The following is a 13,458-nucleotide window of genomic DNA, read 5'->3' as shown; positions in this document are numbered from 1 at the left end:
ACTAAAGGAAATAGCCCTGAGTTTGGCTGAAGGAACTCAGAATTTGAGAATGCACTGTGGAAGTGACCGCTTTCACAATACAAAGAAAATCCCTGCAAAGATCACACTATTTAATGAAGGTTTTTCTTGTTTTAAGACTTCTGCACAAAGCTCCAGCTTACAGGCAGCTGATCAGGGTGTTCAGGACAATCTTTTTAAAAGGGAGGTGATAGCTTTTGATTCTCAGAACCGAGTACTCAGATTTCTATGAACTTCAGCATCACTGAACTTTACTACTCAGCTCCTGAACACAGCAGTATATGTGCATCTTCCCCTAGATTTAAACAGGTCTCAGTATCACCTAACACTGCCTGCTGTCAATACTTATTAGGAACTGACATATAAAGCTGTCTCCACTGATCAGTTTAATAGCTTTTCTCACTGCATTTATCCTCTATCCTTCATCCAATCCGTAGATTATCACTACTAATTGCCCATTGTCTTAGGCTGATTTGATTGCTGGACAAAGGTAAATCAGTAACTGTTTATAACCGACAGTTTGTTGGATTGTTGGGTGCAGTTTGTTGCGCTGCAAAAGTCTGTAACAATAAACCTAAGGAAGGGATAAAGTATCCATTTTTCAACTCTTCCCTCTAATCAGGACAGATAACTTCATCCCCTTTCCCTTTACTTATCTTCCTCAATACCATCAGTACATCGGTTCAGCACCCTCTCCAACTCACTAGAGCTCAGCTGCTGCCCAGCAGAGTAACACAAAGCATTCAGCACTCCCAGTTTTTGTTTTGGCCCTGTGCTGTACATTGCTATCCCAATTCAAATGTGGTATATCAAGCCATGGAAAGACAGATGGAAAGATCCTTTAATGTCTGGAAAAGTATTTAGAACTGTAGAACAAAGCCAGCAATGCACACAGGCCAAACTTTTCAAAGCTGCCTAATGCTTTCCGCTCACTGGCTCCCCAGCACTACGAACAGAAATTGAGTGGCCAGCTTCCCAATAACCTTCAAATATCTCAGCTTACACATGCATTTCTTTCTGAAAGTTAACTTCACAAGAAAGACTTGTCTTCAGTACGTTATGATCTTTCCATTATTTGCAGCCTGCTGGGTGTGAGGGAGGTTGACAGAAGCATTCAGGAACAAGGTCTCGCCCTGAGGATTTTGCTTTCTAATCCTTACATACAGTACACACAAACGATGACTCAGATTAGAAAAGCCTGAATACACAGCAATTGGTGAAGTGACAATCAATCAATGCAGCCCTATGGAATCCAGTGGTGTTAACTTACAACAGCTCCAGGAAGTGCACAGAAGACTTCAGTGATCTGTATTTTAGGAATTTATAGTTTTTTTTCTGTTTCCCTATCCTGTGCTGTCTTACTGTCTACAGACGTTACAACGATGCTGCCTTATTTCTGTTCAAAGTTTACCCAACTGCTAGAAGTAACACGAATTTTCCTTACTGAGCAGTCAATACTCAGTGCAATTCATCTCTCCTTTGGGGGCCCAGAAGTCCCTCCTACTGGGAGGAATACAGCACAGTGATATTTCCCTTCTTTTCCATTTCTTCACTTCTATTAAGATTTTCCCATTCACTCTACCACTGATAATATATGGCAAATCCAAAACCCCTTTTATTAGAGAAAGTTGAAGTCTTTTAGGAACAGGATTGACACTCCTGAGCATAATGCTGACCAAATTGCTTACATTTTGTGATAAGCATATAGAAAATACTTGCACAGACTTCACAAAGGTCACCCAGCAGGAAAGGGCTGTGGGAAAAACTCAGATCTTGTAACTTATCAGCATTGTTTGAACTGCTTTCACAACAGCTTGCACTGACTAGATGCATGGGAGGAAGATCTGTTTATTCAGACAGCGCTCCTACTGTGTTAATGCACTACCATGCATAATGCACTTCATTCACTGTCATGTTAGTCATTTTCTTCGACTTTACTTGTGTCATAAGGCTGATAAGTGTATGGATGCTGTAACAGGATTCTGAATTAAGATACAATTTAAGAACACAGTTTCAATTCCACTGATTTGAGGATATGAGGTCATTTAGATTTGTCTGTTTCACTTGTGCCAGAGAAGATTTGTAGCCATTCTTTTCCTAAAGCAATGATCACATGTTGTTTACTTCAGCACTGGGATGTTGCAATACCTCAATGAATACTACACAAGAAGCAGAAAATAAACCCACAAAGCCTCAGGACAGTGTGTGGTGTGTTTTTCTTTAGGATGATTAAATGTGAATGCATGTCACAGGACGTAGGGATCGCTGTGCTGGGAGCCCATGAACACAAGAGGATACAGCCCTACATCTAACCAGGCAAATGGCCACAGAGAAGGTTAAAGCAGCCCCCAGGCAGAACCAGCATATGTGCTCACTTCTCCCTGCTTGTTGCAGTCCACTGCTCTTTCCTGGGAGGTACCAGCACCTCATGGGTTGCTGGGTCACATCCCACACTTGCACATCCACAAAGTTTTTACTGAAAAGAGAGATTTTAACCACAGAATCAGGGAACTGAACTGTGTTTTTCAGACCTGCTACCAGCACTCAAGCACTGCCTCATGGGACAACAGCAAGGAGCAGAGGTCACCAGCTGTCCTTTTCTACAGCAGGGTCAGGTAAGCTGTTAGAACAGTTTCTTTTTTTGTTTTGTTTAAAAAAAGAAGGAAAATAATGCCAAAAAACACCACTGCACAAAACCATGGAATTATTCTTTCATGCCTACCAAAGCTTCCACTTGATGCCTTAACTGCACAGATCAGCGTCTGCAGTAGATATGAAATTTTAACGTGCCTGCAAGACAAAGTTTTCAAAATTGACAGCTGTTTTGGAATATTGACATTGGTTTGAGATGTAGCACAGGACTGACTTGCTTTCTAAAGCTCAGTGCCATGTGGTGTGCTTTCTCCTCTCTCTCAAAGGAAAGAAAAACAAACACCACCTCTCCACCTCCACTGGAAGTTAGCAAAGAGCTTAAAATCTTCATCTCTTCCACCTTTCATGTCTTTGTGTCTTGAATTTTAAGCAAAAAAAAAAAAAAAGCAAATCTTTTCCACCAGAAGTGTTTCAACAAGAAAACATGGCCTGAGCTCTGCATTTATGATAACACAGATCAATATACCCACAAATGTCAGAGTATTTACTTCAAATAAATCAGTTATCTGTTCTCAAAACCAAGAATAATTCATTTTGTCCATAATGCAAGTGACACTACTGATATCCCACGTACCATTTCTGTACGATAGACAGAAACCATACCTCTCAGCATGCTAATGCAATCCTTGCCTAGGCAGATTCATTTCAGAGCAAAGAAATACATCATCAGATTGGAACAAGCTTGTTTCATCTTCCAACTCGCTTTTCAGGAAGATAAAGACTGAAACAGACCTTCAAAGGGTGATCCCCTCCTCTCCCATCCACCCAGCAAATATCCAGTTCATTGCCTTTGGATTTCTTCTTTCACCACAGCTATGCTTGTTATGTGGAATAGTATTCTTTTTCTACTATTTCAAGAAAAAGGATTTTCAATAGAAGATAAGCAGCGCAGTCAGAAAAGACTTCTGTAACGGAGGTTTCACTCTGTAAACAGGTGTCTGAGAGATTATCTCACCAACTTCACCAAAGCTTCAAACATGAGAATGATTCCGGGATAACTAAAATCCCAGTTTTTAAATAAAAGCCTTTTATCTGCCAAGCAACTCTTCCCGCTCTAAAGGCTATTCTCCTTGCTAGTTGTCAACTATGTATTAATCTAATTCATATAAGCCTTAGAAATAAATACTTTCATGTGTAGAATCTTTTGGGAAACTCTGATTCCCTGAGGCTTTAAAGAGCAATTGTTATTTATCACCGTGGAGATTTCCCTTGAATTCAAAGCCTGGTAACCAAAAGAAAAAAATACATAAACTATCTCAGTGATTAACAAGTTTTCTAGTCTGCCATCCTCAAAGGATTTCCATTTCGTTGATAGGGAAACTGCTATAGAAGGAAATGAAAGTGATCTGACCCAGTAGGGTGTTTCTTATGTTCAGAGGTATTGCTTTCACCATACCTGCCCCAAATAATTGCAGTTATTTCTAACAGTCCTTTACAATCAATGGCAATATCAAACGCATCAGGATTTATTTCAAAGGATACACATATTGGCAACGACAAACGATGCTTAACCATAAGGAGACAGTTAACCCCCCCTTAAAGAGTTCTCATAACAAAACCCTCTCTGTGTGGCAGAGGCAAAGCACTGTCAGAGCACTTAGAGAAAAGCAAGCAATTGAAATTTTGCTACATTTAAACTATGCCTATGCAACAAAAGGCAAGTTTTAAAAAAGCTCTGTAAAACAGAGTACTTTCCTGGTGCCTTACAGTCTGTTATTCCACAGAAATGGCACCACTAAAGCAGCAAGTTACCATATTCTGTATTTTACTGCATGATACTAACATGTGTTAAGTGGCAGGGCGTACATGTTAAAAGACTCCTAGGGACAGAGGCTTTCAAGTCCTCTTTTCAGTGCTCATGAAGGAAAACAAAGGATTTCAATGATTAGGTGTAATATTCACCTGAAGAAAAATATGCAATGTGGGTAAACACTAAATTGATTTAGATTTGCCCACTATCCCCAAGTGTGCATCAGAAACAGGAAAAAAACATTCTACTATACCTGAGTATGAACTGATCCACCGTAGAATTGTTGGCAATTGTCACATAAACATTCACCACCTCTCCTTGTTTGACAGGCTTTGAGGGCAGCCAGACGACGATGTTACCATCCAGCCGTAGCTCTGTTAGCTGAGAAGTCTCCTGGCCTCGATAGAGGCTGATTGATCCAATCCGCTGTAAGTGGGACATGCTTTCATCCATGCCATCTTTTCCTGGCCGGATAGCATTTCCTTTCCTTACATCCTCAGCAGTACACTCTCCCTTCTCATCTCCTGGTTGGACAGTGTAGTAAAGCTCCACAGGGCTCCCTTCAGTAAGATCAAGTGGCTTCTTACGACCTGTGACAACGGTGGGGGGGTTAAACCAGCCTGGCAGCAGTTCCAGCTCTGCCACACACAGCCCCAGGTCCCCCTTCAGCCTGCAGCTGCCTCTGACTTCCCGCGTCTCTCGGAAGGCGAACACCCGCAGGCAGGGCAGCCTCTCCGTCGTGCTATAGTCATCCCAGTCCCTGCCCACAATGTAGAACAGGACCTGGACTTTGGGCTTGCTAGGGTAGATTTTGTCACTCATTATGTAGGCCTTAAGTTTCCAGTTATAAGTGAACTTGTTCGCAGATCCAAAGAAGCTGGAAGTTATCATTAGGTCCTGGGGCACAACTTGTTCAATGGAAAAAGGTCCATAGCTGGCATTTAACACAGGAGGTCTCTTGGCTTTATATGGGAAGAATGATTCCACCCTGGATTGCAAACTGGAATTTCTCATGAAGTCTTGGTTGGCTTCTTTGAGGAAGAAAGAGGTCTCTGCGCTGAAGATGCGGTAGCTCACAGGTAGGTAAGTTGGTGAAGAAGAAAATCTCTGATTATTGTCCAAGACCCCTCGATTCTCTGCCACTAATAAAAGAAAAGGTGACGTTGGTTAGATCAAATCTACTAATAGGCTTAAATAAATGTTTGTTACAAAGTTACATGGAGCTAACCAAGGAGCCAAGGACTGTCATTAGATGCAAAAAAATATATATAGTGTAATTAAATGTTTAGATATAGCCAATTCTTTTTTGCATTATGTACACAAAAGAGAAGCAATTCAGATTTCAATGCCACCTTGCACTGATCATAGTTTTAGTTCTGTTACACATCCACAGGTGATTGTTGCCACCAACGTTCAGACAGCAGAACTGAAGCAGTGCACTTCATCCTTTTAACTGCTGAACATCCATATGAGACCCAGTCCTATCCTATACGTATCCTTCAACTGAGGGCAACAAAATCTTGTGCCCCTCTAAGTTTAGGCTGACATTCAGTATTTCCCCACCACCTGGAAGTAGGAGGAGGAAGGTTTGCACAGCAGAATCAATGGCTGTCCCAGTAGGCATTTTACACAGCCAAACTGCTGCAGTGCTTTCCTAAAACACAGCAAAAAATTAAAATTAAAATAATCCCATGGAGGAACTGACTTTGCTGCAGAAGCTCTTTGAACACTGACAGTCATCTGGATGAGAAATTAACAGATTACTTTTCACTCCTACACATCGTCTCATCTCCCTAACAATAGACCAAACAAACATGCAAGTTTGCACACATCAGTTCTTTTACATACTTGCAACAAACGGCAGCCAAAGCTTCCCAAAAAGCAATTCATGACCAAACAGAGTGTACTGAACTACTGGCAAGGTCATTTTCCCCACTATACCAACCCCCCACCCCTTTTAAACTTCCCACCCAGTTAAAGTTCACTCCTGCCTATGCGATCTTTCTATTCGCTCACAGCACACCTATGCACGCAGCACATCTGTAAGGTGCGCTGAACCTCCGCTCCCCCAAGTCTGCTCATTGCTATCCCTGTAATGAACGCTGCCAGGAAATCAAAGACAGTTTTTGCTCTACAGCCAAGAACAGAAATTGCTTTTCTAAGAACTGACACATTCCATTTTATTCTCTTCCTCTGTCAAGAAACCTTGCCCTTGCACTACTATTTCTAGCACAAAATCTACAGCTTTACAGGTATATACTGTCAGTAAGTCAGCTTTTTAAGTTGTTTGATCACACACATCACTGGCTAGGAATATCTCAACAAATGCTTTACATATGTAAAAAGTTAATTACATGCAAAAATTACGTATGTTTCAGTACATGTAATAATGCATGCATATTACACATTTATATTTGTATATTAATGTAACATAACTTATATACGTCTGTTTTATATACAGACATGAAACAGACATCAGTATCATAGCACACACTGGCCCAATTTGAGATTCAGCTAAGTGCCAAACTTGATTTGACCAAAATGCTGTTCATCTTCATAATAGGCAGATAACATATACTGGTGTCAAACAAGATGAATGAGAAAATTACCTAGTTAAAGTAGATAAGAATTGAGGACAGCCTTATATACAACACGTGGATTACTTAATACTCACAGCCCCTCTTCCAAACTCATCATGAAGAGATTAATTGTAGGTACAGAGGGTAATTGAATGAAAGTGCATCTAGTGCTAGACTGTCTTTAGTACTTAAAAATGGACCCTGCCCTCAGACATGTCAATTCCTACGTCCTTGGGGAATCCCAGAGTCAGGATTTAAGGTTCTGTATTCATTTACCACTTTAAAGATATTGCAGTAAAGATACTGCATCTTGCTCAGAGTTGACTGAAAATCAGGCACATCTAAAGAGCTCTTAAAAGCTCATTATGTCAGCTTTCCTACAAGGGTCAGTGGGATTTTTTGCAAATAATAGATTCACTGCCCTTCTAGCTGCTAGCACGCTAATTATCCAGTCAAACTTAATTAAATGTTTGCGAGTAATAAATAATCAATATCTGTCATTACACCAAATGGCTGCCGCTGACAGAGAACTTCACGGCAATCTTGTTGAGCATGCACACAGCAGTGTGCACTGCCACTACTCAGGAACTGAATAGCTTTGGAAGGCAGGTGTGAGCAATTAAGGAAAAGGGAACAAACAGGAAGGAGGGGGAGAATCAGAACTCTCAGTGAAAATACCAGCACAAAGTGAACTGCCAGCATGACACTTTCTCTATCAAGTAGAGCCATGCTTAGGTTTAGCACAGGTTCAATCCTCTGGCATACTTCTAAATTCTGCTGGAAAGGAATTTACAGGTGCCACTCCAGGTACGTTTTGCTGAGGAGGTTCTTCAGAACTGGCACCTTAGCTATTGCTACTGAGGGAATACCTTTGGCTTCCATAACTCTGAAAAAGCAGAAATAGAAATAAACCCAGCAGGTTGCAGAGATGAGCAAACTCCTAATTTCAAAGCGCCGCTATCAGGATTTATGCTTGAAACTCAGCAGCTGTTTTCCTGCCATTCCCAGGACTTCATCTGTAGCATATTACGCTCAGACTGACAGTGGTCTCACTTTTTCATTTACCCTCAATCAATCAGATGCTAAGGTATGTAGGACCTGACGCAATATTAAGGAAAACAGCCATGCAACTTCCACTTTGGTAAGCTGAAGGAGAACAGCAACATCTATTTGACAGAATGACAGGGGGGGAAAAAAAAAAGCTTTGCCTCTTTATCATAGACCAAAGATTTCCACCCACTGTTATTTTTTACATAATGGAGTGCTATAATTGTATAGCAATGGCTGTACTTTAGACAATCTACTGAAACACTTCAAGCCTTTACTGATAAAACTGGTAGTGCTTTACCCTCATGTACTGAATAAGAGTCTCAAATTGTCCAGAGATGAAGTCCAGCATTGAAGAGATAGAGAACCATCAAACAAAGCCACCATTAGACAAGAACAAAATGTTAAGGCTTACAAGTAATTACTCCTTTGTAACAACCTTGTGACTTTCTAATCCTCCTTTTGGCATCTCGTGCTTCTGCAGCACTTCATCAAAACCTAACAAGGCATCTGCTAAACACATCACTGGCTCCAGCGTAATAAGCCAGCTCAAATTCCTGTAACCTAGCAAGTCCATTATTGGAGATGGATTTAATGGTGAATTTTGATCTGAAGTATTCTTTCCTGGATACCAGCATCAGAGGAATTTTATTTTGGGGAATTTCACATGGAACTGAAGCCCTGGGTGCTGGATTCACTAGAACAGTGATAAAGGCTTAATATTTTTAAGCCATCTTTTTATGCCATTGGTTTCTTCTGGATTGAAGAATTAGGAATTTAGAACATGGGTGGTAGGTCAGCAGACAATGGCTATGTATCATCACTGACTGAAGTATGAAGGGCCACTGAGCCTTCAAGGAAACCATCTGCCCATTCTGCAGCCAGAAGGCTCCAAAGCCAGAGAACGCTGGATGGAAGCAGAGGATATTTCTCTATGCACAGGAGGACCAATGTGAAGATCGATCTGCCCCTTGTATAGTCCTCAAAAAGGCACACTCACAAATATTTTTTTCAGGAAACAAACAATATGAAAACAGGTTGATGAGTTTCCATGCATTCTATTACCCCAGTCACATCAGTACAGCTGAAGCTTCAACTAAGAATTCTGTAACTTCCAAGGCAGGATCTTTGCCTTCCTTTTTATTACTGCTTTACCCTCTGAATTGTCCTTCCATACCTGAACATATCTGTAACAGAACGTTGCAACATACTGATTTTTTTTTTTAACCCTAATTTCACACCATTAGACTTTTCAACAAAAACCAATACTCCTTATTTACAGCACCACACCAAATGTGTAAAAACTTAAACTCTCCTTCTTATTATGGATCCCCATTTTTGCGTTACCCCTACACACAGAGATGCTATTCTTACTGTCAGGTTTTATACCAGCCATCCTCTCTTGGTCCAAACCTGCCTATGCAACAGCAGGACAATTGCATATTTCAACTCAGCAAATACAGAATAGGAAAAGAATACAAGTACAAAAGATACACTTCAACCAGGACATTTCCTTTACCACAAAACATGAACAGCTACGTTGGCTTGTTCATTTTCCCCTACATTTCTATATTGGCACCACGCTTTATAGCTGCAGCAAGTAATTTTCTTAGAACTACAGCTCAGCAAATACTGCTAGAAATAAGTGCCCAAAAATATTCATTTAGACTTCAGGATGACCTTAGTTGTACTCTCATACTTCCTAGAAGTTCGGGAAAGGGAGTTCAAAGGATATTTTCCTGTTAGAAAGGCAGGCTGGAAATTAAAATAGCAATAATTATTACTATGAATAAAAAATAAATATCAAAGGAACTCAAATTGAAGATATGGAACATTTACTATTTACATTAACTGTGAAGTTTGATTAACCACTGCATGAGTAATGGTTACGGGCAGGAATATTGGCTTGTCTGTTTCTAACTATCAAGACTGGATTCATGTCTGAAAGGTAAGTTTTTTCTCAGCTCAGTTAGGCTTCAGCTGTCCCTGTACTGAAACACTAACACTCCCTCCTGGCTTAAAATCTATAGATCTATTTCCATTCAAAAAAATCAATTGGAAAACTGACATGACAGGGTTATTGCAGAAGCCATGTTTTCTGCTCTCATGCTTGCCCATCAGATATGCTTTCTCATCCAGTGAGAGAACAGAGAGGCTCTTTGACTAATTGTACATCGGCAATGTCAAGTGTCAAATGCTTACAGTGAATGCTTGAGACCAATTTGTGAAGTTAAAAATAAACTGTGGAAACAAATCTGTCAAAGAAATCCATACAGTGAACATATTTGAGGAAAATTACAGTCTAGTCACAGATATTCTGTGAGCACCCAGAGAGGGCAATTTCATCAGATAAATGATTGCTAACCATTTTCTCAGGTTTTTTTTAGAATCCAGGTTTCATTAAACTGAGACCCAAAGTCCAAGGATAAGTATATAATTGCAGTGTTTTTTTGATTGACTTGGAACAGCATATTCCCTATTCACATATATGGGAACAGACAGCCTTGTTAACCAACCAGACATATTTAAGCGCAGGCAGAGATGAAATTTAACCTAGCCTAGATTACAGAACTCAATTATGCAACATCAGATAAGGACTGTCAGGAGACAATACAATCAGTTTTTATGTACAAATTCCCTATTTTATTTCAGTATGACAGAATACCTGATTTCACTTGGTTTACTGTTACGTGAAAACCACAGTAGTATTCCATTAAATACGTTTCTCTGATGTATCAAAAGCATATCCCTAATGAATCTGTCTCCTGTATTTCAAAACAGCCAAAATTCTCAGTCCATCTCAGACACTCATAGATCAGTACAAATAAACACACTTCATGTATTTTTCTCCAGCAGAAGCAGAACAGTTATTTCAGAACTGTTAAGGAATATGACAAAAGTACCTAAAATAACAAATGAAGATACACCACTTCATTCAGTAGAAGAATGAAGATACTGCACTTCTTTAACATTAAAAAGCCAAGGGAACATTCAACAACATTAAGTGACAGAAATTCAAAGTAGACAGAAGAAAGTGTCATACACTCATACACCCTGTGATTAGATGATGGAATGCATGGCCACAGAGGAACGTATGGAGCCCAAGAACTAACCAAGATTTGAGTTGAGGACTGGCACGTTTGGAAAGATGGAGGCTGTCTAGGGTAATAACATTAACTCTGAGAAAAACCCCTTGTTTTGGTGTTTATCTATTAGAAACTAGGATTAGATCTCTGCAGTACAAGGCATTATCCAACATCTGTTAGGTTGCTCCATTTTCCTCAGGATTACTGAGGCTACAGGCACATGTGTACAACACAAATATCTGTTTTGTGATGCAAAGCCTTTTCACAAACAAAAATGAAATTTGGAAACACAAAATGAAAACTTTCAGGAAACCATACTTAGAACTACAGTTCCAGTCTTGTAGGCGCAGCCTGAAAGCTTCCATTTTTGATGCTCATAATTCTATACATTACCATTTGGTTGAAATAATTCCAAAATATCCACGTATTGCAAACCAATCTTCTGTATCACCTTCAAGTCACATAACTGAGACGTCGTTCAAAGATTGTCAGACATTCGAGATTGAAATCTATATACTTGTTTTCTCAGAACAGCTGATGACCTTAAAAGTCTGTAAAACAACTGTATAGATGCAAAGGTCAGTGGAGGCCTCACAAATAACCCCCACTGGCAGCGCTGACATTACCAAATGCCTGCTGCACTGCTGAGGTCTTCTGAGTGTTTAAGCTACTTTATTGTTTAGAATCGATGATAAATATCTGGAACCAAATATCTGCTAGAGACAGCTTTTGTTGAGAGATAAGGTACTAAAACCTTCCATACAGACACCATTCATGTGCTCAGGTCTTCCTCCCCTTACCAGTAACTGCAAATGTCAGTGCCTCCAGAGCAACACACAGTAGGCAAAATGTCATACAACAGCCTTTCCTTACAGCCCTGTTTGTCTCATTGTGGTCAACTCCATGGACTTGGTGTTCATTCACTGTGTCAGCACAAGTCCACAGCAAATAACACTTAAGCTGTTTCTATGCGATAGCTGTAGGAAAGAGAAGGATTCGGGATACCAGTTTATTCCCAGTTTTCTCAAAAACATGATAGCAATAGGAAAGCCCGGCAACCCAGTTTCTCTAGGTATGAAAGAAGAGCAGCTACCACTAAGTTCGACTAATTTATGGTCAGAACCAACACTGAAGTTATCAGAAGACCAGTCAGACCAAGCACTGACTAAAAAACAGCAACAACACAGGAGAAATGATACAGGGGTAGCCACAAAGCCCAGAGGAGTGGACAATAGCCAGCTTCTCCTAATGTAACCAACTACTTTTCAGAGATCTGGATTTTGCTTTTACGCTGAAGACGCTGCTAAAGGCGTATCATTTTTGAGGGAGTACAACTATTTGAAAGGCAAGTCTCTGCAGAATGCCTCAAGTGTGACCCCCCCATGAAATTCCAAGCCCGTGCTCAGAGCATCGCAGCGATCAATTACATTAATATCTCAGTAAAATAAATAAACTGAAGCGTTGCAGAAATGGGGACATGCAAATTACAAACACTGAACAAATTGCTTCGGCCTTGGCATTGTGCCAGCCCCTCGTCCCGTGTCTTTCTCTTGTTTAATAGCACTGCGCTTTCTCTGCTGCTTAAGTCTTTGTTAGATGCCGATAGGCATCACTCCTCTGTTTAGACATTAAATTGCTTTACACAGGCTCCTTGTTTAAAAAGAGATTAGAGTCCTAGAGTCTGAATGGTGTAATTTGCTCAGCACTTTCCAGGGCCACAAAAATCAACAAGAACTGAGAGTAAAAGCTCAGCATGAGTAGTGCTCAGATCTGTGCGGGATGGAGCTGTGAGCTACACAGGTGTGGAAGAGGACAGAGGATTCCATGAACAAATTACAATGCTTTTTTCCCCTACCATTCACTAAGAAAAAGAAAAAAAAATAGTTTTTCTTATTAAGCAGGTACATCCTGAGAAGCCAATTAAAAATAAAATGAGACAAACAACAGGACTCTGCAGTACACTGGTGCCAAAAAGCACACACTGAGATTTAGTCTCCATTGTGCTCTGCATTACACAAATATAAAGGATATTACTTACAGAGCTAGGTATAATCTGATAGAGAATAATTCTATGGTTGAAATGGGAAAAAAAAGAAACCATCTCCATGATGTATGTGGGAATCTTTCCCACTACACAGATTTAGAACTGAAGAACAGGGCAACTGAACTGAGTTTTCCAGGAGTTCTCAAAGCTGAGCACAGCAGTAGACAGCTTTAGTCTCACGTGTTTTTATCCACAAACGCAGCCCTTCTGTTTTCAGGCCTAAAGGATGGGTTGATAACGAACATGCAAAATGCATCCAAAACTTCTGGACAGCAGTATCAT

General features: G+C 40.3%; 1 protein-coding gene across 5 annotated transcripts in view; it reads right to left on the bottom strand.

The window, feature by feature from the left end:
• The window catches only part of TMEM132C (transmembrane protein 132C), a 180,151-nt gene that overhangs the window by 125,031 nt on the left and 41,662 nt on the right, over positions 1–13,458 (bottom strand). For 4 of the 5 annotated variants that reach the window (XM_048963980.1, XM_048963982.1, XM_048963983.1 and 1 more), the window contains exon 2: positions 4,674–5,562. In XM_048963980.1, coding sequence (XP_048819937.1) covers positions 4,674–5,562 — 889 coding nt within the window. Of the gene's footprint in view, positions 1–4,673; positions 5,563–13,458 lie in introns of those variants that run through there. The other variant, XM_048963984.1, reaches the window with a different exon arrangement.

Source organism: Lagopus muta, chromosome 17 (genome assembly GCF_023343835.1).
Source record: "Lagopus muta isolate bLagMut1 chromosome 17, bLagMut1 primary, whole genome shotgun sequence".
Lineage (NCBI taxonomy): Eukaryota > Metazoa > Chordata > Aves > Galliformes > Phasianidae > Lagopus > Lagopus muta.
The sequence above is the reverse complement of the archived record's forward strand: the minus strand, read 5'-3'. Positions and strand labels throughout refer to the sequence as shown.